This window comes from Cryptosporidium ubiquitum (assembly GCF_001865345.1).
Source record: "Cryptosporidium ubiquitum isolate 39726 chromosome Unknown contig_22, whole genome shotgun sequence".
Taxonomy (NCBI): Eukaryota; Apicomplexa; class Conoidasida; order Eucoccidiorida; family Cryptosporidiidae; genus Cryptosporidium; species Cryptosporidium ubiquitum.
Window position 1 is genome coordinate 137,788 of NW_021639821.1, and position 21,887 is coordinate 159,674.

General features: G+C 31.3%; 6 protein-coding genes across 6 annotated transcripts; 3 read left to right on the forward strand and 3 right to left on the reverse strand.

The window, feature by feature from the left end:
• Window positions 1–163: 163 nt before the first annotated feature.
• On the forward strand, window positions 164–4,462 carry cubi_00872 (uncharacterized protein; the record flags this gene model as incomplete). Its single annotated transcript, XM_029017885.1, has 1 exon — window positions 164–4,462. One exon carries the CDS (start codon window positions 164–166, stop codon window positions 4,460–4,462), a length of 4,299 nt encoding a protein of 1,432 aa, XP_028874264.1.
• Window positions 4,463–5,838: 1,376 nt separating this feature from the next.
• Window positions 5,839–6,921, forward strand: cubi_00873 (uncharacterized protein; the record flags this gene model as incomplete). The annotated part of the gene is made up of 1 exon (XM_029017886.1): window positions 5,839–6,921. One exon carries the CDS (start codon window positions 5,839–5,841, stop codon window positions 6,919–6,921), a length of 1,083 nt encoding a protein of 360 aa, XP_028874265.1.
• Window positions 6,922–7,830: 909 nt separating this feature from the next.
• cubi_00874 (uncharacterized protein) lies at window positions 7,831–10,104 on the reverse strand (the record flags this gene model as incomplete). The annotated part of the gene is made up of 1 exon (XM_029017887.1): window positions 7,831–10,104. The coding sequence occupies one exon, from the start codon at window positions 10,102–10,104 to the stop codon at window positions 7,831–7,833; it is 2,274 nt and encodes a 757-aa protein (XP_028874266.1).
• A 1,374-nt stretch (window positions 10,105–11,478) lies between these two features.
• On the forward strand, window positions 11,479–14,039 carry cubi_00875 (acyl-synthetase; the record flags this gene model as incomplete). Its single annotated transcript, XM_029017888.1, has 2 exons — window positions 11,479–13,467; window positions 13,800–14,039. The coding sequence occupies 2 exons, from the start codon at window positions 11,479–11,481 to the stop codon at window positions 14,037–14,039; spliced, it is 2,229 nt and encodes a 742-aa protein (XP_028874267.1).
• Window positions 14,040–14,213: 174 nt separating this feature from the next.
• cubi_00876 (uncharacterized protein) lies at window positions 14,214–16,772 on the reverse strand (the record flags this gene model as incomplete). The annotated part of the gene is made up of 1 exon (XM_029017889.1): window positions 14,214–16,772. One exon carries the CDS (start codon window positions 16,770–16,772, stop codon window positions 14,214–14,216), a length of 2,559 nt encoding a protein of 852 aa, XP_028874268.1.
• A 454-nt stretch (window positions 16,773–17,226) lies between these two features.
• cubi_00877 (uncharacterized protein) lies at window positions 17,227–19,944 on the reverse strand (the record flags this gene model as incomplete). Its single annotated transcript, XM_029017890.1, has 1 exon — window positions 17,227–19,944. The coding sequence occupies one exon, from the start codon at window positions 19,942–19,944 to the stop codon at window positions 17,227–17,229; it is 2,718 nt and encodes a 905-aa protein (XP_028874269.1).
• Window positions 19,945–21,887: the final 1,943 nt, after the last annotated feature.

The following is a 21,887-nucleotide window of genomic DNA, read 5'->3' on the forward strand; positions in this document are numbered from 1 at the left end:
TTTCTTTTTTTCCTCTCCCAGTACTCTCTTTACCTCTTACCCAACCCTTCCCTACCGGCAGGATCTAAAAATTTAATGGCGGGATCTAAAATTTTGGCGGGTTCGTGCATGCAATACTTTAGAAAAGAAATTAGGTAAAAGAAAAAAGTGCAGGAGGAAGAAAATGAAGATATTATTCCTGGCATTTTTGACAGCTTTTTTAGGAGGAGGATGGGACGGTGGTGGGTTATTGAAGGTAGGGTCTCTAAAGGCACCTGGAGGCAGATACCAAGAAAAAGAAAGAATTCCATCTCGTTTGCCTTCTAGAGAAGAACATCCAACATTTGAAAGATATTTGTATTCATATCCAAAGGATTATGGTATTTACTTTTTTAATAAAATTAATGATTCCGGTTACTGGAACCGTATTCAGGGAGAAAAGAAGCAAATTCCCATGGAGAGTTGGCAGTGGGACAATATATCTAATAATTGGGTGTGGGGTCCTCTGAGAAACCAGGATGGCACACCATTGTTTCCTTTAAGTCCAGAACTGGAAGCTCCAAGAGCTTATGTTGGTCCTACTAGAATTTACGGCCCAATTCAGGTTGATGATTTGCCGATTCCAAGAGTTTTAGATATTTTATGTAAACCATATGAAAGTTTGATAGGGATTAGAGCCTGGTTTCCCAACCCTGAGAGTAGAGGAAAGAAGGATCTTCGTGGAATACAGTTTTTGTGTTCCTCACCCCTAGATATAAGAGGAAGAGGAAGATCTAGCTCTTCAACATGGAGTAAGATTATGGGAAATGTTGGCCCAAATTTGAAAAAGTATACAGTTTTAACACGTCCAGAAGATCCTTTCGTTAAGATTAGAGTTTTTGTAGAAACTCTAAACCCAGTAAAACACCCATCACAAAAGGAGTTAGTTATTCCTACATATCAAGGACCAAGATTGGTTTATATTGACAATCAAGAAGATGAATTAGAGAAGGGTCCAATATACCTCATCAGAAGGATGACTCTCAGGACTAAAAACAACCACTTGAGTTACTTGGGTAAGACAGGAGGGAATCTTCCATCTGTGGTAGAGGAAGCTCCAGATGGACACGAGCTTTCTGGATTCAGAGTCCTAATTTCAGGATATCCAAGAGGTAAATGGAGAGGAACCGACTTTGCTACTTTGGGATACAGAAACTCAATGTCTCTGGGATTTCTATTTTCTAAGACAGAAGATATCCTGTCTCGTCCTCAGATAATATATGGTAGGAGAGGATATGATTTCCAGGATATTAAGTGTGATGGTAAGATCACCGGATTAAAAGCTTTTTTCATGGGAAACAGAGGATTGGTTGGGATTAAGGTTGAATGTGACAGAGTATGGCAGGAAGTAGTCTTAGGAATTACTGAAGGAACTGACTACAAGGCTTTGGTTGGGAGTATGATCAGTGCTGTGACTTTGCATCTGTCACCTGAGAAGTTTATCCAGAGTTTGGTAATCTTCTCTACTACAGGACGCCAGCAAAAGTTGGGGGATGACTGGGTTACTCCAACAATAAAGTCTTCTAGGTCTGAAGGAGGAGGTAGAAGAAAGATTTTGCAGGGAATCTTTGCCGAGCTAGACAAAACTGGAGCTATTTCTGGTATTGGTTTTCACTGGAAGAAGCCTCCAAGAGCAGGCGAGGCTGGGGATAGGGAGGATTATGGTAATTTGGAGGTTTCTGAGTCTCCCTCCTTGGAGGGACGAGATTCTCCCTCACTTGGAGATTCCTCTTCTAAGAAAGAGCTTGTTCCAAGAAGCTCTTTCTATGGTAGAGTGGCTAAGGATTGCCCTATTCAAGAGACCAGATGTCCTACAGGAGTTCCTTTGACTGGGCTCCGTCTGATTATGAGAAAGGGAGAAGCTCGTCCAAAGCCTTTCAAAATGTACTTAGTTTCCTTGGCAATTCAGTGTGGGGATGAGTTCTTTAAGCCGATTGGGAATCCAAACCTGATAGAAAGGGAAAAGAAAAGAACCTATGATATTCTTGTTCATGAGGAGGACCCAGTTGTTGATTTTAGGGTTTACCTTGGGGATCTTGGCCTTCCTCATCTTTTTGACATTCGCTTTAAACATGATGTAGTGAGTAGCTATGAGTTGTATGGCTTCAGAGCTGCTATGATGATCAAAAGTGACCGAATTGGAGCAATAGCTCCTCTTTATAGGGTTGCAACCCCTATTGATCAATATCCAATAACTGCAAAAGACATAAGCATTCGTTTATTTGGAGCTGTTAGACCTGAATCTGATCCGGATGTGGTAGTCTTAGAGACATCCTGTCCAACAGGAATTCCTATCACAGCTGTTAGGATGTGGTTTGTAAGAAAGAATGAAGGAGATGCTGTTTTCTCAAGATTGATTGGTCTCAGGATTCGTTGTGGACCAAAATGGAGACGAACTAAACTTGGAAGTAGTATGGGAGACAGATTTGAAGCAGAAGTAGAGTCTGGAGACTTCTTTTCAAGATCTTTTGTTGAGAACCAATCTGAAAAGCCTTTCTATGTAAGTGGGGTAATGCTAGTTACTATAGGGAACAGAAAGTCATCTTTTGGTGAGACAGGTTCAGAAATCATGAAGAAATTGGCGTCTGGAGATGTTGAGACAGAAATTTATGGGTTTATTGGACAGGAGACACCTGAAGGACTGGTTTCTATTGGGTTCCTGGAAAGAAGAGCAAATGAAAATGAGTACCCAGTCTTTGATGATCCAGAAATTGCTCCTTATCACGTTTCAGCTTCAGATATACAAGGTGAATCAGGAGATTCTACGGATGAGGAGGAAAGATTATCAAATAGAGGAGTTGTGAACTTTAGGCCAGGAGAAGAATGGTTTGGACGTAGAAACTTAGCAGGATCTCATGTTGAAGAGACATTCTGTGCCCCAGGAAGCAGATTAACAGGTCTTTTGGTATATAGTTCAACAAAGATTCCCCATCCTATTATTGGTTTGACACTGATTTGTGATGGTCAGCCTCTAAACCCAGTTGGAAGTACATTAGGAGATGTTGCCAGATATGAGATCCCACTGAATGAACCAATAGAAAAAGTAGAAGTGGTGTTAAATAGTGAGGACAGATCTCTCAGTAGGTTAAAATTATTTAATAGGAACCACATGAAAAAAAAGATGGGAAAGTTACATGACAGATATTTGAGTGGATTTGATTTGGAGATTAGGAAAGGGATAATAACAGCTTTGTCAGCCATATATACCAACTTTGGTGATTCTGGCCCACCTCCAAAGGTAAGGACTTTACCAGGATCGAAACAAGCAGGAGCAGGAACAGCTCCTCTTACAGACAGGAACACCCCATGGGGTCATGCAAATGCAGATGGGGATGTAAGTACTGGAGATGAGTATTCCTGTGAAGAAGGGACTAGACTTACCCAAATCACGATGGCATACAAAAAAGACCCAGTGGAACAGAAACAAGAGTTAATAGGTTTAAGAATTGCTTGTGATGACCAAGAATATGAGGAGGTAGGAAAATGGCATGTTTCTAATGATAATTCCATTCTCATAGAAGAGGTGTTCGGATTGAGGGATAAGGAGTTTGTAATTGCAGTAGGAGGAACCAGAATTGATAAAACCCACAGTATTGGAAAACTTTACTTTGAAACCAATCTTTTGAGACAGTTTGGTGAGTGGCAACATTATTATGTGGAAGCAAAGACTAGAGGAGATGGATTATATGGGTTTGAACTACTTTTTGAAAAGACTGGGGATTATACTACTTCTATAGCAATGCTCTTACCTTTGTTTAGGCCAACCTCAATTAGCACCAAGAGCAAAGATTCAGAAGATAAGAAATACAGTTCTCCATTTGAACTACCAGGAGGAAAAGCAGAAACCTCAGAGGAGATGAATGACCGAGAAGTAAGGGGAATGATGAGTTCTCCAACAATTACTACTGATTGGATTGGACTGGACGTTGGGAACTTGGAAATGGATGGTATTTGGTGTAAAACTTCAAGACTAAAATTAGACGGAAGAATGACTTGGGATGATTGGAAGAACTCAAGAATGACAGGATTGAGAATATATAATGATGGGGAACACATTAAAGGTATAGCTCTACAGTGTGGGAATTCTTGGCTAGAAGAAGCAAATCTAGGTCTAGTTGGACCAAATTTCCACTTTGATGAGATAAGTGATTGCTTAGAGAGTGATGCTGATTATATAGAGAATGTGGAAGTTGCCATAGATGCCAGAGGTATTCCTGCAGGTTTCAAGCTTTTGAGTCACGTTAAGAGGCAGAAAAAAGTTTTAATTAATAATAACTCAATGATAACTTGGCAATCGAATGCTCCTGATTCTGGGAATTATTATGCTTCAGGGATACATGTGGAATACGACCCTGACACCGATATTATATTCAGAATTAGAATAGTTTATCGTCCCATTGTGAACACAGAAGAATCTGAGGAAAATATAGGGTTTATATTTTAGTGGGCATTTGTCTAGGGTGAAAGAAGAGAGAAAAGTGAGAGAGGAAAAAAAAGGAAGGGGGAGAGAACATGGAAAGAGCACTAAATTGACAAGGCAGATTTGAAGTTATTCTGTGTTCAGCATGATGATTTAATCCCAATAGATAAATTTTATGACTGGCGCGCACTATCTGTTTATGTATGTATTTTACATGCATGTAATGACTTGCGAACATGTATTTTTCATTATAATTTTTGCCAGTATAGTTAAATGTTATTCATTTTTAAGGTTATAATATAATTATATCTAATTTTAATTTTGGCTGACTACTTTCATGGATGAAAAAAATGTAAAAGGGATGAGTGAGAGTAATGATGGTTCTTGATGTTTTCACATTAATGTTTAATAAATTTCTCAACCTGATTTTTATTAACTGAAAAGTAGCTTTTTTTTTGCTTCATTTCATTAGCACAGTATTTTGTGCTAAAATCTAGTATTCTTTGAAATCCTCGCCGAGCCTACAGTACTTATAATTTATTTTCTGTTCATTCATAATATAAAAACACTAGTACCTTCTTAAGGCTCTCAACAGTTTTTTTTGGAAAAAGAGCTCCGACGCCGGGAATCGAACCCGGGTCGCATGGGTGAGAGCCATGTATCCTAGCCGACTAGACTACGTCGGAATCCAAGGTAACTGCTTTTTTTGTTAATATAGTTTAAATATCATTATGTCTATTAGGCGGTAAATTTCTTTTATTTATTTGGAATTTTACTACCTCTAGCGAAAGAGGTAGTAGGCGGGAAATTTTAAAGGCTTAAGATGACATTAAAACATTTGAAAGAAATATAAATAATACATAAAAAAATATTAATATTGAAAATTAGAATAAAAATAAGATAGGTGGAATAAAAAGAATTGACCATTAAAGTCAAGGCTTATTTTTGTTTAATTTGAGGAAGGATTGGTGAAGAAAGTATTGTTTATATACAGGGATATATATTTAAACATATTAATATATATATTGTATATATATGTATTTATATCTACTTGTTGAAATACGAAAGTTTATTGTGAGGAGTTTGATTTAAGTTTTTTTAGAAGTTAGTTAATAGGTCGCTGTAAGGTGAATATTTTGGTTATTTGAGAAGTTAAGTATATAAGAAGATATTTGAATTGAATAACTGGAATAATTATTAAAGGAAGTGACATTTTAAGGCAGAAGTAATTTATCAGGAAAAACTATACAGTTTGTATATTAAGATTTGCTAGTTAAATATATTTATGCAATAAAAAAATAAGGATATTTCGAGTTGATTGAACATTTAATTTCAATTAAAAGAATCTTTTCTCCAACTTCATTAATTCTTCAACAGTATATAGTAAAGTTCAAATATTAATGGAGCAAAACTCAATAGTTCCATATTATAGTGGAAAGAACTATCCTGAGTACGGTCAATTAACTAACTATTACCCAAATAATACAAATAATAATGGAAATGATTCAAAATCTGCTCCGTATGAAATTCCTGGGTGCCCAGTTTTTAGTGTTTTTATAGCTACAGTTGTTGGGATTTTATGGCTCTTCTTTGCACTAACATTACCAGCATACCATTATGCTAGAGTAGTCTTTCCAATTGATAATTATATAGACTTAAACTTTGGGCTTTGGACAGTACATGTTTCTTCAAACTGTGATTCATTTATTAGCTTTGATGCAAATAAGAAGATATGCAGATTTATAGTTTCCAGAATGGATAATTTAAGTATTTCAGATGCTACAAACTTTATTTGTAGTCTTGAAGCTGGCACATTACAACTTTTAAATCTTGGATGTAATAAATTCCATTTATTGAGAATTGGTTCATCAGTTATTATGACAATGTTTATTTTGTCAATTATTTTGTTATTCTTTGCAGCAATTTTCTTATTAACATTCTGGTTTTGTTACCGTACAAGACGTGTCAGACAGAGTATATTTATGCTTCATTTTATCTCAGCTTTGACATGTGTTCTTGGTATAGTTGGGTATCTTCTTGTTGGTGGTCTTACTGTACAACCATTTAGAGATTCTTCTATGTTTGGAATAGGTAGTAGCATGTTTGCAAGACTTTTCTTTGTTGATATCTCAAGAACTTTTGATTTATCAACAGGTTTTGCTTTTGCTGCTTTTGGTATGATTTGGATTGTTTTATTGCCCTTATGGTCAGTTTGTGCAATACCATCTGAAATTTGTTCGGATGCTATTGAAGTAATGGAAGATTCATCTTTTGAAGAAGAAGAGTTAAAGAAACTTTTGGGTTATTCGGAACTTTTTGGGCAAAATTATGGGAATAATGTTGCTTTTGATAACTCTGCTTATTATTATCAAGCTAATCAGAATCAAAATAATTGTAATCATTATCCACAATATTACCAAAACCAACATAACCCATATGGACAGCATTATCCTTACTATACTCAACAATATAGAGGCTACTAGTTACTAACTTGTTTTAGCCAAATAATTTTAATATTAAAGTTTCCAACATTTCAGAAACAATTTTTTTAAGAATAAATATTACCGCCGAAATTCTGTTTTAACCACTACTTCTAATACTTCCATCACAACCACTAATATTACTATTTACTATTACACCAATACTAATACTAGCACTATTTTCAGAATTTATAGTATTTCCGTGATTAACAAACCCAGTTCTTAGTACTTTTTATAGACAATTTTCGTAATTTAGTCCGAGCATGATTAATATGTATATAAATATAGATTTACGTTTGTATCGGCTGCAGTTAAATAATACTGGAAAAGAAAAATTCTATCAATTATGAAAGAAATAGTAGAGTAAAAATGGGAAATTACGGAGATAAAGTGCGTTAAAGTCTGATAATTTTACCAGAGTTTAGTTCGTATTTCTACACTATTTATATAATTAAAGTCAATTAAATTGATTATAATCACTACTATACTACCTTTTTTTTTAATACATATTTGATAATTTTACTATTCTAGTAAAAATACTAATCTTAACTATTGTTTGTTTTCTTAAGTTAATTTATTTTTTTTTATCAATTACTAATTCTAGCTTAATATTCATTTAAAATAGAGATTTATATTTTTATTACGCATGCATGCATGCATTTTTTTTACATATACCGGTTTGACTATTTTAGTAATTATGTGGATATTTCTAGGCGGGTTTTAATCTTTTTGTTGCACTAGTCATTTTTATTTTAACAAAGTAATAACATAAGACTAGAGAGAAATCAATTACCTTTGGAATTATCCACACAAAAATAAAATAAGAATTTTTTTTTTTTTGAGTAGATTGATATTAGTATTAGTTTCTAATAAGTAATCCTAAGTTCTTTATTTGAGTATTGATTAATTGAGTCAGTTATTTTCACCTCTATTACTATAAGATTTAAGAATTGATTTCCAGAAAGATTTCTGAACTGGATGTTTAGATATCTCATAGTTTGGACTCATATTACTACTATTATAGTTGTTATTTTCATCATTGCTATCATTGTTTTCCTTTAAAGTAAATATTGTTGATGTAATATTTACTTTATTTTGATCTTTTACTATTACATCAGTAACATCGTCAACTCCAAGTGAGCTAACACCTAAAGTAGTGGTTAGTCTTATCATCTCATTTTGATTGTTAGAAGTTGTTTCCAATTGAATATATGCATATAATGATATATTGCTTTGAATTAAATTAATATCAATTATAATTTGATTTTTATTCAAAGGAAATAATTCACTTGGAATTTTAAACTTTGAAATTGACCCTACAAAACTATTACTTTTTTGTTTATATGATGTATCATTTTTTTCTAATAATTCTCTTTGATGATTAAAATGTTTGTTAATATTAGACTGTAATGTAGTCATCCTATTATTCATGTTAATTGCTCTATTAACACCATTTAAAGTAGCTTCTATAAATAATGGTAGTTTATTTGTATTACTATTATGACCAACGTGAGGAGCCATATCATTTAATAAAGTATTTACCAAAACAATTTCATCTTTATTTAATAATAACAAGTATTTTTGAATTCCATTACTTGATGTAATGTTATACATGATCATATAATTCTCCAAATCAAATGAAATTTCTTTTGTTTCGTTTTTTAAAATATGATTTTCTGTTGAATTCACTTCCTTTTGATTATTTATAGTATCTTGATCCATATCATCATCATCAATTAGAATATGATGACGTTTAGATTTTTGGTCATACTTTTCATTTATTTCTGTATTATTTTCTGAACTGGTTTTAATTTGGTCAAAAAGTTCTTCTCCTGTACTATTTGAGTCTTTGATAGCTTGATCACTAGTTGATTTATTTATCTCCTTTGGTTTTTCGGTTGTATTTTCACTCTTTTTATTTCTTAAACCTAAAATTTGTTTGTTTTTACCCGTTTCTATTGTAGAGTTAACAAAAATATTAGAACTTGTGGAATTAGTTATATTCAAAGGATTTGTATAATTAGTTGAATTTATTGGATTAATAGTGCCAAGAGTTACATTTTTGTCTGAACTAGTATGGTTAAAGTTAATAACAGAATTTGTTGAGTTAGTGTTATTTCCTGTATTAATAAAGTTCTCAAAATGAGTTCCATTTTTGGTTGAATTAGTATTTTTAATAGAGTTCATAGAATGAGAACTAGATACATTAAAATGATCATTAGTATTGTTCAAAAATAAGCTGTTTTCTGTAATGTTGACTTTTTTTGGTTTTAAATCCATAGTTTCAAGATGATCCAAATCAATTGAATGTTTTTCTACGTCTGCTCCATGCATCAAAGTCCCAATATCTGCAGAAATAGTCATATTTGTGGTAAAGTTACCAGTTGAAGAGTTGGCATCTTTAATACCAACTTCTTGAATTACTTTACTGGTTTCCTTTTCAGAATGACTTTGGATCTGTTTGTTTTCCTTCTTTTCTTTGTCATTACTTTCTTTTTTTACTTGGTTATACTCTTCCTTTCCCTTACTTTCATCCTTTTTTTCTTCCGTCTGCTTTTTTTCCTCTGTCTGCTTTTTTTCCTCTGTCTCCTTTTTTTCTTCCGTCTCCTTGTTTTCCTTTTCTTCCTTCTTTGTCCCCATATCTTCTTTCTTTTTCTCCATTTCGTCTTTCTTCTTGTCTTCCTCTTCAATATCTTTCTCTTCCTGTTTTTTCTCTTTGTTCTCTTTAATATTCTCTTGTAAAGAGTAGATTTCACTTTGCAATTCTATATTCACAGCATTTTTGCCTTCATCTTTCTGACTATTTCTAAATAATTTGGATGGAGAAGATAAAGAGGAATGACCAACAGAATTAGAAACAGGAGCTGACCCTACCATTGTTGTATTATCATTTCCACTAGAACCTAAATCAACTATTGAAAATTCAGTCTTAATGTTTAATACTACTCCTTGTTGTATGCTTTCCTTTAGTTTTAATATTCTCCCACTACATGATTCTCCTATTGTGTTGATTTCACAAACTTCATTTTGTTTTTGAGACTTTTCAATTCCATCTTTTTGATCTTCAACCAAAATTTCATAATTCTCCAATCTAACAGCTTTAGATGACCTTATAGAATTAAATATTACGAGAATAAGAAGGGGAAGGAATAATCTGCCAAATCTAATAGTGTATAATCTTATCATTTTATTTATAATCTAATATTATTATTATTATTATTATTATTATTATTAATATTTAAATTAAAAAAACCCTCTTTTGATTTATACAACTTAAATGCGAACTTATGTTATTTTTTGCTACTATTACTTTACTACTATCACTTCACCTCAAATTATTTCATCACTAATAACTAATAATTGAATAGTTTATATCCCACTATATAATAATAATCCAAATTCTTTCAAATTAATAGCTATTTTACCATTAATAAACTCTCTTTATTTTCTTTATTATTTTTTTCTATTTTCAATAAATTGCTAATTTAGTATTCTCGATATTTTATTACATTTATAGATCTAAGGCAAAATTAGACATACAAAAAAAATTATATATAATATTTAACTTAATGCCAAAAACCCCACCATATATATTTAATCAAATAAAATTATATATATAATTAATTCTATAGTAAATTAAAATTTTACAGATCAGTATTTTTGATTTCTTGTATACATGTTTTGACTCAATTCTTTTTTTTTTTTTTTCTACTTAAACTATTTTTTATTTGTGCATTATACTACAATATAATATTTGGTTAAACCGCCAAATCATGTTTATAGCAAAAATTTAATTCAAGTTTTTCAAAAAAATCGGAATGATGCCATATAGTAATATTTTTTTATTTGAAAAAATACATCATCATTTTAATCATTTACAAAAAACTTACAATATTTTAGAAAATGAAATATATAGAATTGTATAATTAGATAACAGGTAACAATTTAAAATTTTAATACTATAAACTTCATATCATTATTAAAGGTAAAAATTGATTCATACTAAAACTTTTTTAAAACTAAATTTCAAAAAATATTTTAGATATTAGCTTATTTTGCATGAAATGGCCGCCAAAACAATTAATTTAACTATTATTAGTGCATGTATTAAGTTTAAAAGGATTAATACTATTATTTTTTTTTTCAGCGGTTATATATGGAAAGATATAATTAATTAATATTTTATAATTAATGAAAAATAATATATAAAACTAATTTAATGAAAAAAATTAATTGGGGTAAAAATTAATTAACTTGGAATTTAAAAACTTGAAAGGAAATAAATTGATGAATATAATAAAGTAAGCCAATAAGAGAAGGAATTGAATGTATTTAATAAATAAAAGCAAAAAAAAGTAATCAAAGAAATCGGAATTTTTACACAGTAATTAGGATTGAAAGTTTCCTTTTTTCTATCAGTTTTTAAAATAATTTACAAAGTAAAAAAAAAAAAATAATCATATGTAATTTGATTAAATTATCAAAACTATAAGAAGAAATTAAATAAGAATTCAGTAATTATATAAAAAGTAAGAATAAAATTGAAAATAATTGAAAGAGATGGAGAAAGAAGTTAACAGGAAAGATTATTTTTCAATAGAACTTGAAAACAGTGAAATTGAACCTAATTGTTCTCCAATATATAGAAATCCAAGCTATTCTAAAGGAAAATTATCCAACTTAGAAGGATTAAATGCAAACAATTTATGGGAATTATTTGTGAATTCTGTGAACAAATATAAAGATAAAAAATGTTTAGGAACAAGAAAGTTAAATAGGGATGGAACATATGGTGAGTATATTTTTAAAAGTTATGAGGAGTTAAAAGAAGAAGCTTTGAATATTGGTATTAATATAATGAAAATGGATTTATGCCCAATAAAAAGATATGAAGATAATGAATATCAGAAAGAAATTAGTATGATGGGCATATTAAGTAAGAATAGGGAAGAATGGTATTTAACAGAACATGCATGCAATGCATTTGGAATATGCTTGGCTCCTTTATATGATACACTAGGTGAAGAAAATTTAAAATATATCCTGATACAAACACAATTAAAAAGTTTATGTATAACAAATGAAAGCCTAGATAAAATTATATCAATTATTGAAAGATCAATTATTGACTCAACTAGAGATTCAATATTAATCAAGAATTTGATATGTTTTGATGATCCTACAATGGAAATTAATCAAAGAGCTGAGAAGTTAAATATTAATTTAATTTCATTCAATAAATTACGAGAAAAAGTTAGTAAAAAAGACAAGGAATTGTATAAACCAAAGAAAATTAAACCAGATGATATGTGTTCAATACATTTTACATCAGGAACAACTGGTTATCCAAAAGGAGCAGTATTAACACATCGTTGTTTTTTAGCATGTGTAAAAAGTTCATATGAACATTTATTTTCAGAAAATGAAATCAATCTAGATGATGATGCACATTTATCATATCTTCCTATGGCACATATATTTGAGAGATTGATTGTTATGAATTCTTATTATTTGGGTATCCCTATTGGTATTTTTAGTGGTAGTGTAACTAGATTAATGAGCGATTCACAAGAATTGAGACCAACTATATTGGTTTGTGTACCACAAGTATTAACACGTATTATTCAAACTGTGAATGAAAAGATAAGTCATTCCAATTTTTTGGTAAGAACAGTATTTCGCAAAGCTTTAACACAGAAAGAATCTATTATTAAGACTAAAGGAGATCCAACACATTGGCTTTGGGATAGGATTATTTTTAGTAATACAAGACAAATTTTGGGTGGTAGACTGAAAGCTATTATTAGTGGAGCAGCGCCATTAGGACTGGACATTAATCATAAAATACAAGCTATTTTCTGTTGTAGACTAATTGAAGGATTTGGTATGTCGGAATGTATCGGTACTTTAGGTACCAAATATTCATATGCACATTTAGGAACTGTTGGTGGCCCATTTAGTGATGTAGAAGTAAAATTAACATCAGTATTGGAAATGGGATATGATTCAACAAAGGAACCAAGAAGAGGATTATTAAAGATAAGAGGAAATAGTGTGTGCAAGGGTTATTTTAGGGATTCAGTAAATAGTAAAGAATTAATTGATGACAAAGGCTGGTTAGATACTGGTGATATTGCAGAGAGACAAGAGGATGGGTCATTTAAGATTATTGATAGAAAGAAATCATTATTTAAATTATCTCAAGGAGAATATATATCACCAGAGAGGATTGAGGGAATATACTTATCATCATCACCATTAATTCAACAAGTTTATGTATATGGCAAATCAACTGATAGATTCTTAGTAGCTCTAGTATTTCCAAATGAACAAGGATTAAGAAAATGGTCAAAGAATAAAGGTATTAATGATTCATTACCATTAGAAGAGCTATGTGAATTACCTGAGTTATTTGACGAATTAAACAATTCTTTTCATAAAGCTGAATTAAGTTCAAATTTATTCGGTTTTGAGAGAATACATCAATTTAAGGTAATTCCAGAAATAATGAGTACTTCTAATGGACTATTAACACCAACTATGAAGATTGTAAGAAATAAGGTTAATTCTCAGTATAAAGAGATATTGGACACTTTAAGATCTCAAATTTGATCGTGAGTGTATTATTATGTTTCTTTTTTTTGTTTATTTTATCAATTAGGATTTTGATAAATTATATTAGCATTATAGATATCGTAACTTCTAGTTTTTGTATATTGAGTAATATTATCTATATAGATATTAACTTTATTTACTAAAACCGATTTAATCTATCGTCTTAAATTTTTGCAAGTTGAATTGCATGTTTTTGTTTGGATGTGGTGGCGGGCTTGGGTTTGGAGTTAGTGGCGGGCTTTGGGCAGGAGTTAATGGGGGTTTAGGCTTGGCTTAGAGTTATAGTTAGTAATAGCCGAGTATTTAGTATTGAACTTTTAGCTAGTAATAGGGTGGCAGTTGGTATTGGGCTTTCAGCTAATAGTAGGGCTGTTGCTAGCATTAGGCTTGAAGTCACTACGTTTCTAGGTAGGTTTGGGCTCAAAAATATTATTAAAGTTGTAATTAGTATTACGCTTGAAGTAACATTAGGCTCAGAGAAATTATTAAGAATTAAAACTCTCTGAGGTTATTTCTAATATTAAGCCAACAGCTACCTGTAAATCGAGGCTCGAGCCCGCCATGAACTCCATGCCAGAGCCCGCCACCACATCCAAACAAAAACATGCAATTCAACTTCCAAAGCCCCAATGTTATTTGTTGATTAAAATTAAATTATAAATTCTACTCATTTTCTCCTCCTAATCTATAAAAATACAATTAGTGTATTCTTTATATATCTTGTAGTGAAGTTTATTATTTGCAGATCCTCCTAGGTCAACTTTTTCAAACAAATTACTCAAATAAGAATGGAAAACCTTTGTTGTATTTCTAGTAGCCTCTAAAATACTCATCAAATTACTTTGTTCAATTTCATTTGAATTCTTTATATTACTTGCATACTTTAATGTGGATCTTGTGGCTATTGAAATCTTTCTTAATGTCTCAAATGTAGATGAAAATAAATTTGTTTTAATTGTACAATAAAAGAATTTGTTTTCATACATACTTGGAGGAATTGAATTAAATAAGTGATCTGCTTCAATATTTAGTATTATTGTTCTTCTTCTTGGAAGTAACGAAGTAGTTAAAGCATTTAAAGGTATTGGACCAAAATGTTCTCTTAAAGCAAATCCAAAGAAAAATTTATTCTTCCAATCAATATTACAAGTTTTTTTAGATAACATCTTATTCCTGTATTCATTTCTATTTGAATCTCTTAATTTCCCACTCTTTGTTTTATCACATAGTTCAATCAAATTATTAATCTTATCATTTACAATTGAACACATCTTTGTACTAACTGCATCATCAAATCCCCAAGAATCAATATTTGTAAGTAAATAATGAATATCATTAAATGATGGATGTGATTCTGGTAAATTATTAAATAATGTAATAACGTCATAAAAGAATTTACAGGATGAAAGGAAAATGAAATATATTGATTTAGTATTTGTTATATCATAATTACACTGTGATTCTGGAAATTCACCTGGAGCAAATTCTGAGATTCTTCTTCTTATTGCCCTAGAAAGTTCAGTAGCATTAGCATTTAGCGGTACTTGGTTTAAAGCATCATTTAAAATAAATGGAACATTAACAGAATTGACTCCTCTTATTTGATTCAATTCATTTTCAAGTAAATCATTAGTTAACAAATTTAGTTGCGATGTCCCTCCTGACTTAAATTCCATCTCAATTCTCTCATCAATATTTATACCTTTAAATGGTATTATTGGTATCACTATCATATTAAATAAATGATATTCTTCAATACAGGTCAACTTTAAATGATTTACTGTATCATCAATCAAAACTGTAACAATCTCATCAATTTTAGACTTGTTTCTTGTTTTAAAAGGATATCTAAAATTGTATTCAATCTCTAAATTAGATACGTTACCAGTCATATTGCCATTGCAATATTCTCTTTTCAAAAATTCATCAGATGAAACAATATAGTTTCTAATCAACTCAATGTCTTTGGCTTTCCAAAATAATAAGTTCTTTAAAGTTCCTGGACAGTTTCTAAATTTAAATTCATCTCCATGAAATGAAATAGTATTGTGTTCTTTAGCCTCAAATACCCTTTTGTAATCCTGAGTTGTGATAGAATCTTGTTTCTCTGCAAAATACCTGTCAAATATCCTCATTAAGTCCCAACAAGAAAAACAAAGGGATTTAAGAAAAGGTGACTGAAGCTTAGTAATAGTACCTCTTCCATATGTTATTATGTATTGGTCCAAGATTCTTGGATCATATTGTTGTCTTTCCTTAATCATAAATAATAAACTCATAGAAAAGGGATTAAACTTACCAGCTCTACCATAAATTACCCCTTTTTGAATGAAATTATAACTGTCCCATAGAGTTTTATCAACATCCCAAAGTAATAAAAGCCTAGAATTGATTTTAACAGTTTCTTCACTCTCAAAATCTTTATCATCAATAAAATTCATAACAGAAGAATCTTTAATAGGGTTTTCTTCATCACGATCAGAAGATATAAAGGAAGATGTTTCTTTGTTAGTATTATGGAAATAATGATTATTTTGGTCATCAAGTAGAAGTTTGTTATCAGAAGAAAAGCTTTGAATTTTAGCCATATCATCCTTCTCCTCAGTTTCTCTATAAGAATTTCTCTGTTGTCTTATGTGATTTTGGGTTTGGGTTGAATCTTTTTCTTTCTCGAAAAGATGACTAGTAATTCCTTTGTCTAAAATCTTTAACTCAAAAAGCTCAGAGGTTGGTGAAAAGAAGTAATCCATAGACTTAAGAAAGTGGATTGTGTGGTCACATAAAGCCTCACAAACAGTGTTTTGGGTTAATTTATTTGACATTGTGTCTAAAGTGTTTACATTGTCAGAGTTACGAGACGTCAAACCACTTAAACAGGAATTAAAGCAACAATCCTTGTAGTTATTAGTTCCCCTAGTTCCACCCTGTTTCAAGATTTCTTCGTAGAATCTAATTACATCAAATTCTTGGAATCCATTACCTATTTCTGCAAAATTATCAGTTACAAAATCAGAAACTAACAAGGCTAAAATTGCCAGTCTGAAAGGAGCTGGTTTAGACTTCTTAAGGGAACCTGATGTATAAGAAAATCTTGTGCTATTTACTGATACTAACTTTACATTATTGTAAATCTCTAAAGTACTTCTTTCTAAAGGCTTATTTTCATTAGATTCAGCAAAAACTCCCACAGTTAGAACCAGTAATACTGATAAAATACTTAATAAACCAGATACTTTCATTCTCTTCGTTAGTTTTGTAATAATTTACATTCCCTTTGGAAATATTTACCGTTAAAATGTGACCAATTACTTTTTAGCCAAGTTTCTTAACACATGGATGTTAATTCAGCCAGATAGTTTTCTAATTAGTTAAGATGTTATAAAATATTTGATAGAATTAATCTTTCAAGTTTTTGCTAGTTTTAATAAATTTATTAATAAAAGGAATTTACTAAATTACAAAACTTAAATAATTTTTTATATAAAATTAGAATAGATCATTTGGCGGGAAAATGTGGTCTAATAAAAAAATCAGATTCCAAGGTAAGCAAGCAAAAAAAAAAAAGATAAAAATTGAAATGAATGAGTATTGCCATTGATTGGAATCTCTACCAATCTTTTGTGGGGTTTAGGGAAATTTTAAGTTTCTGAGAATTATTTGGAGTATTTAATTGTAGTTTTGGTGATTTATCACTCAAACTATGGCGGTATTATAGTAAACTCCATCACTAAAGGAACACTTAAGGTCGATTTCAACTGACTTTATTATCATTTCACTGTCATCCGAATTTGTGGAGAAAGCAATAACTCCTAGACTGGGATTCTTCAAGTTGGAAACTCCTCCGTTTCCAATTACATTGGTTAGGGAGACATCCACAGCAAAGGAGGATTTTCTATCAGCAACAAAGGGAACAGCCAGAAGAGTGGGAGGGATTGACTTATCTGATGTGTACTTTACAATAGGATTATTGAAGAAGGTCTGACTTTCAACAGTGAAGGAGGAGTTCCAGTCAAATTTATCCATTAGAAAGACTTCAAATTCGCCATTAGCTGTAAACTTGGAGAACTCGATTTTGGCTTCAGCTGATGTGATAGTGTTTATACAGGGGATTTTTGAGAAATCGAATGCAGCTAAGGCTACACTGTTCAGTTTGGCAGTTGCTTCTGTGGATTTGGAGTTCCAACTGGTTTTGTTGAGTTCTCCAAGCTTCAAACTTTTAAGTTTAGTCTCAAAGCTTCCGCCAGAAATGACTCCATTGGACAGAGAAGAGCCAGGATTCCACTTAATCTCCATGAAAGGAAGGGCCAGGCTTAGATTCTGATTAGATTCTTTTGATTTCGGCTGTCCATAGAAGGTAATAAGACCGAGATTTAGGCCAGATCCACTAATAGCCTTTTTTACCAATTCCATTACATCAATCCTGGTAACTCCTCCTAGATTGAGTTTAAAGTCCTTGCTTGAGATGACTTCTAGGCCACTAGAGCTTGTCAGATTAGTTATTCTGAGAGCTTTTACTATGCTAATGGTATAGTCAAGCGTTTCATAGGCTACAGTTAAATCACTCCCATTATTCCCCTCTTCTTTCGTGGACTCAGTATTGGTAGAGTTAGTGGTAGAGTTTGATGTTGAGTTAGTGGTAGAGCTAGACGTGGAGTTGGATGTAGGCTTGGAGGAAGTGGAATTGGTTGTGGAGTTGGATGTGGGGTTCGAGGAAGAAGGGGACTTGGATTCTGAGTTTGAGGAGACTTTTGACTTTTCCACGATTGTTATATTCATCCCCTGAAGACTTTCAGTGGTGATAAAAGGGACGGAAAACTGTGAAACAAATGCAGAGTTACCAGAAATGGAGGTATTGTTTCCTTGGGTAATATCCTCGAAATTTAGTGAAGAGTCAAAATTGATGGCCTTTCCATTCTTGTCAAAGAAAGAGGTTTCAATGGAAGCAATATTTGGGTTCGAGAATACTTGTGTATTTAGGTGATCCATAGACTGGAAGGTTTCAGAAGGATCAAACTTGTAGGTTATCTTAGCCTTATTAAGGGTAAAGATGGCTCCCACGTAGCTCTCTGGTAGAGAAATACTGATTAATACATTTTCAATGGCTAATGTGGGAGAGTTTTTGAAAAGACTTGTAATATCTACAATTAAAGTTTTTATACCAGATTCCAAGGATAATGGTAAAGATATAGAGTTTATTGGGTTTTCAAAGCTTTTACTAAACTCCTCATAATTAAGTTTTGTAATTGAGAAGTTTGGTTTCAAAAGAGACACTTTGATGTTTGTAACTACCTGTTCTTCTGATTTAAACACTGAGATAGGAATGTAGATCTTAGCACTCTTTATAGCAAAGACTACTCCTGCTAGATATAGTTGGAAACCAAAAATACCTATTGCATTAGTAGATTTGAGGGATGTTATTTGAACTAGACATTGCCCTCCAAAGGTCTTTGGACAATAATCATTGAATCGTGCTTTAACCTTATCATTATAGTCTATTATAGATCTCCCAAAAACTGAGGTTGTTTCAACTTGAATATACTTATCTTGTTGGATTGCCTTTTCTCCAACTCCTCCGCTGCCATATATTGGAATTGTATCTACTGACATGTAAAATCTAGCAATAGCATAAGACTCCATGCTTAGTACTACATTGGCAGAAGGAGAGGAAGGTAAAACCACAATTGATACTCGGCTTAACTCAAACTCATTGGGTAAGAAATTGAATAATCCAACAATGTCAACAGAATAAAAAGTCTTTCCTGGTATTATATTCTGCTCAATAGAGTGAAAAGAAGATCCTCTAAGAATTGGAATACCTTCTTTTCCACTCTCTCCTCTTCTTACTACAGATACTAATCTTATACTTATTTTAGAATGCAAAATAGGGTCTTCAATCTTAAAGACAACCACAAACTTATTTACTAGTGAAATACTTGGTATTATGGAAGTATCAAAAGTGTAGATAGCTGAACCAAGGATTACGTTTTCACTGGATAATGCAACTCTGATTGTAGATGATGATGATGAATTATAGTACTTGAAGTCTGTAGATGTTGGATATTGTTCACAATTTAGATTTGGACAGGTTTCTGGACTATAAACTATTCCTTCTGAGAGTATACATCTTATTAAGACTTCATCAGAAACCGAGTTATATGGAGAAAGTGGGAATAGTGAGTTAACTTCTGAGAAAGTTTTAACACTCAATAAATCTCCGAAAATCGTAGTGTAATTAGCGCTTTCTGCTATATCAATAGGCTTTTCCCACGAATCAACCAAAGCATCATTGACTTGTTCTTTTGATAACAAACTTGTTGGATCAAATATCCCTGAATAATCTGTACCACTCTCCACTCTTTTGAGCAATGCCATAAACACGACCAGAAGGCCTAATAATAACTTTTTCCCCATTATTTGCTTTCTAAGTTGCTTTTTACTTGGTTTGTTTCCTTTGGAATAATTGGTTAGTTTTACTTTTAAATCTAAATTCTTAAAACTTATTCACTAAATAATAAATGTATTCTGATTCTTTTTTTCATGAGAATCGTCTCAAATCTCTTTTCTGTATGTATTACACACAATTTTGCTTAACATATAATGGCGCCTTTTTTTTTGTATATCACAAGTATCCATTTTAGTGGGGTCCACTCATTGTAGGTAATAAATAAAAATAGGGAAAGACTTGAATAATGTGATTTTTTCTTCTTAACTCTTCTTCCTCTTTTTTTTCATTTGTTAATAATAAATGGCTAAACAATAAACATTAAACTCTCAGATACACTCTCTTCTACTATTACCTTACTTTTACTTACCCATGTTCAATAAATCTGTTTCTTCTAGCTTTTTCTATTGTATGAAATTTGGATAATTCAATTTAAGTAATTATAACTTTTATTAAATCTTGTGAATATTTATTATATTTAAAAGTTCAAATAATAATATTATGATGCAATTTGGTGGTAACGACAGCAATCGGCCATACTATATCGAATATACCGGATCCCATCAGAACTCCGAAGTCAAGCGGTATAAGGTTCGGTTAGTACTAGGGTGGGGGACCACCTGGGAAGACCAGAATGCCGATCGCCCCTTTTTCCAGCTCATTTTTGAGCAGTGACTTTTTTTTTACTAAATAATAAACTATTAATTTCATCTTATTTGTATTTGAATATAATCTTTTATTCTGAAACTTGAATATTATTTTGTTATTTTATTAAAAAAAAAAAAAAAAGCGGGCTTCCACTATATTTTGATTAATTTTTAATAATTACATGTAAGCACTATAGGAAAACTGAAAACATAAATTTACATCTATGCAGAAAGAATTTCAATAATTTTTTGGGAAAGTCCCGCCATTATACAAAATATAAACAGTATTAAATTTAAACAAAATAAAAAGGAAATATTAAGAGATTTGGAGTAACATTAAATTATCAGTAATAGATATAATTGTAAGCTGAAAAACGGGAATATAATGAGTAAAACAAGAAACTTTAAAAAGGGGGCGATCGGCATTCTGGTCTTCCCAGGTGGTCCCCCACCCTAGTACTAACCGAACCTTATACCGCTTGACTTCGGAGTTCTGATGGGATCCGGTATATTCGATATAGTATGGCCGATTGCTGACGTTACCCCTAAATTACATCATAATATTATACCAGGAATAATTTTATTTAGTTTCATTGTTCAAAAAAATCTTCTAAATTACATATATAAACAAACTGATAACTGATCTCAAAAAAAAAATCTCCAAGTACAAATCCATGGCTAAAGCATAACAATTGTTTTAAAATAAACAGAGATCCTAAGATTTGAGAGTCTAGTCAAATTGAATATTTTGATTATTATTTTATTAACTATTTTTAATTCTAATGAAATAAAGTTCAAAAAAATTCCTGGAACTCAGTTTAATTTATTATTTGGCACTAAATAAAAGGATATAACAAGGTAAAATATAAAATGAAATTTTTTGAAGGTTTCATTTACCATAAGATAATTTGTCCAAGATTTTTGTAAAAATTACAAATTAATTTTGAAACTTGTTTAAAAAATATTTGGAACTAATTGGGCTATTTTTTATATATAGAAAATATTACTTATTTCTTGTTCTTTAAATTCAAATTCTTCACATTGTTTTAGGTCATTTTCTCAGTGAAAAATATGTCAAAACCTTCCCGCCTATTGTGCAATTCATAATAAATATTACAACTTTCCTTAAATAATTTATTTAAACTAATCACAATATTTTTTGAAGATTACTATTTTAATTGAAAATGTTCTATAGTAAAAAAAAAGTCACTGCTCAAAAATGAGCTGAAAAAAGGGCGATCGACATTCTGGTCTTCCCAGGTGGT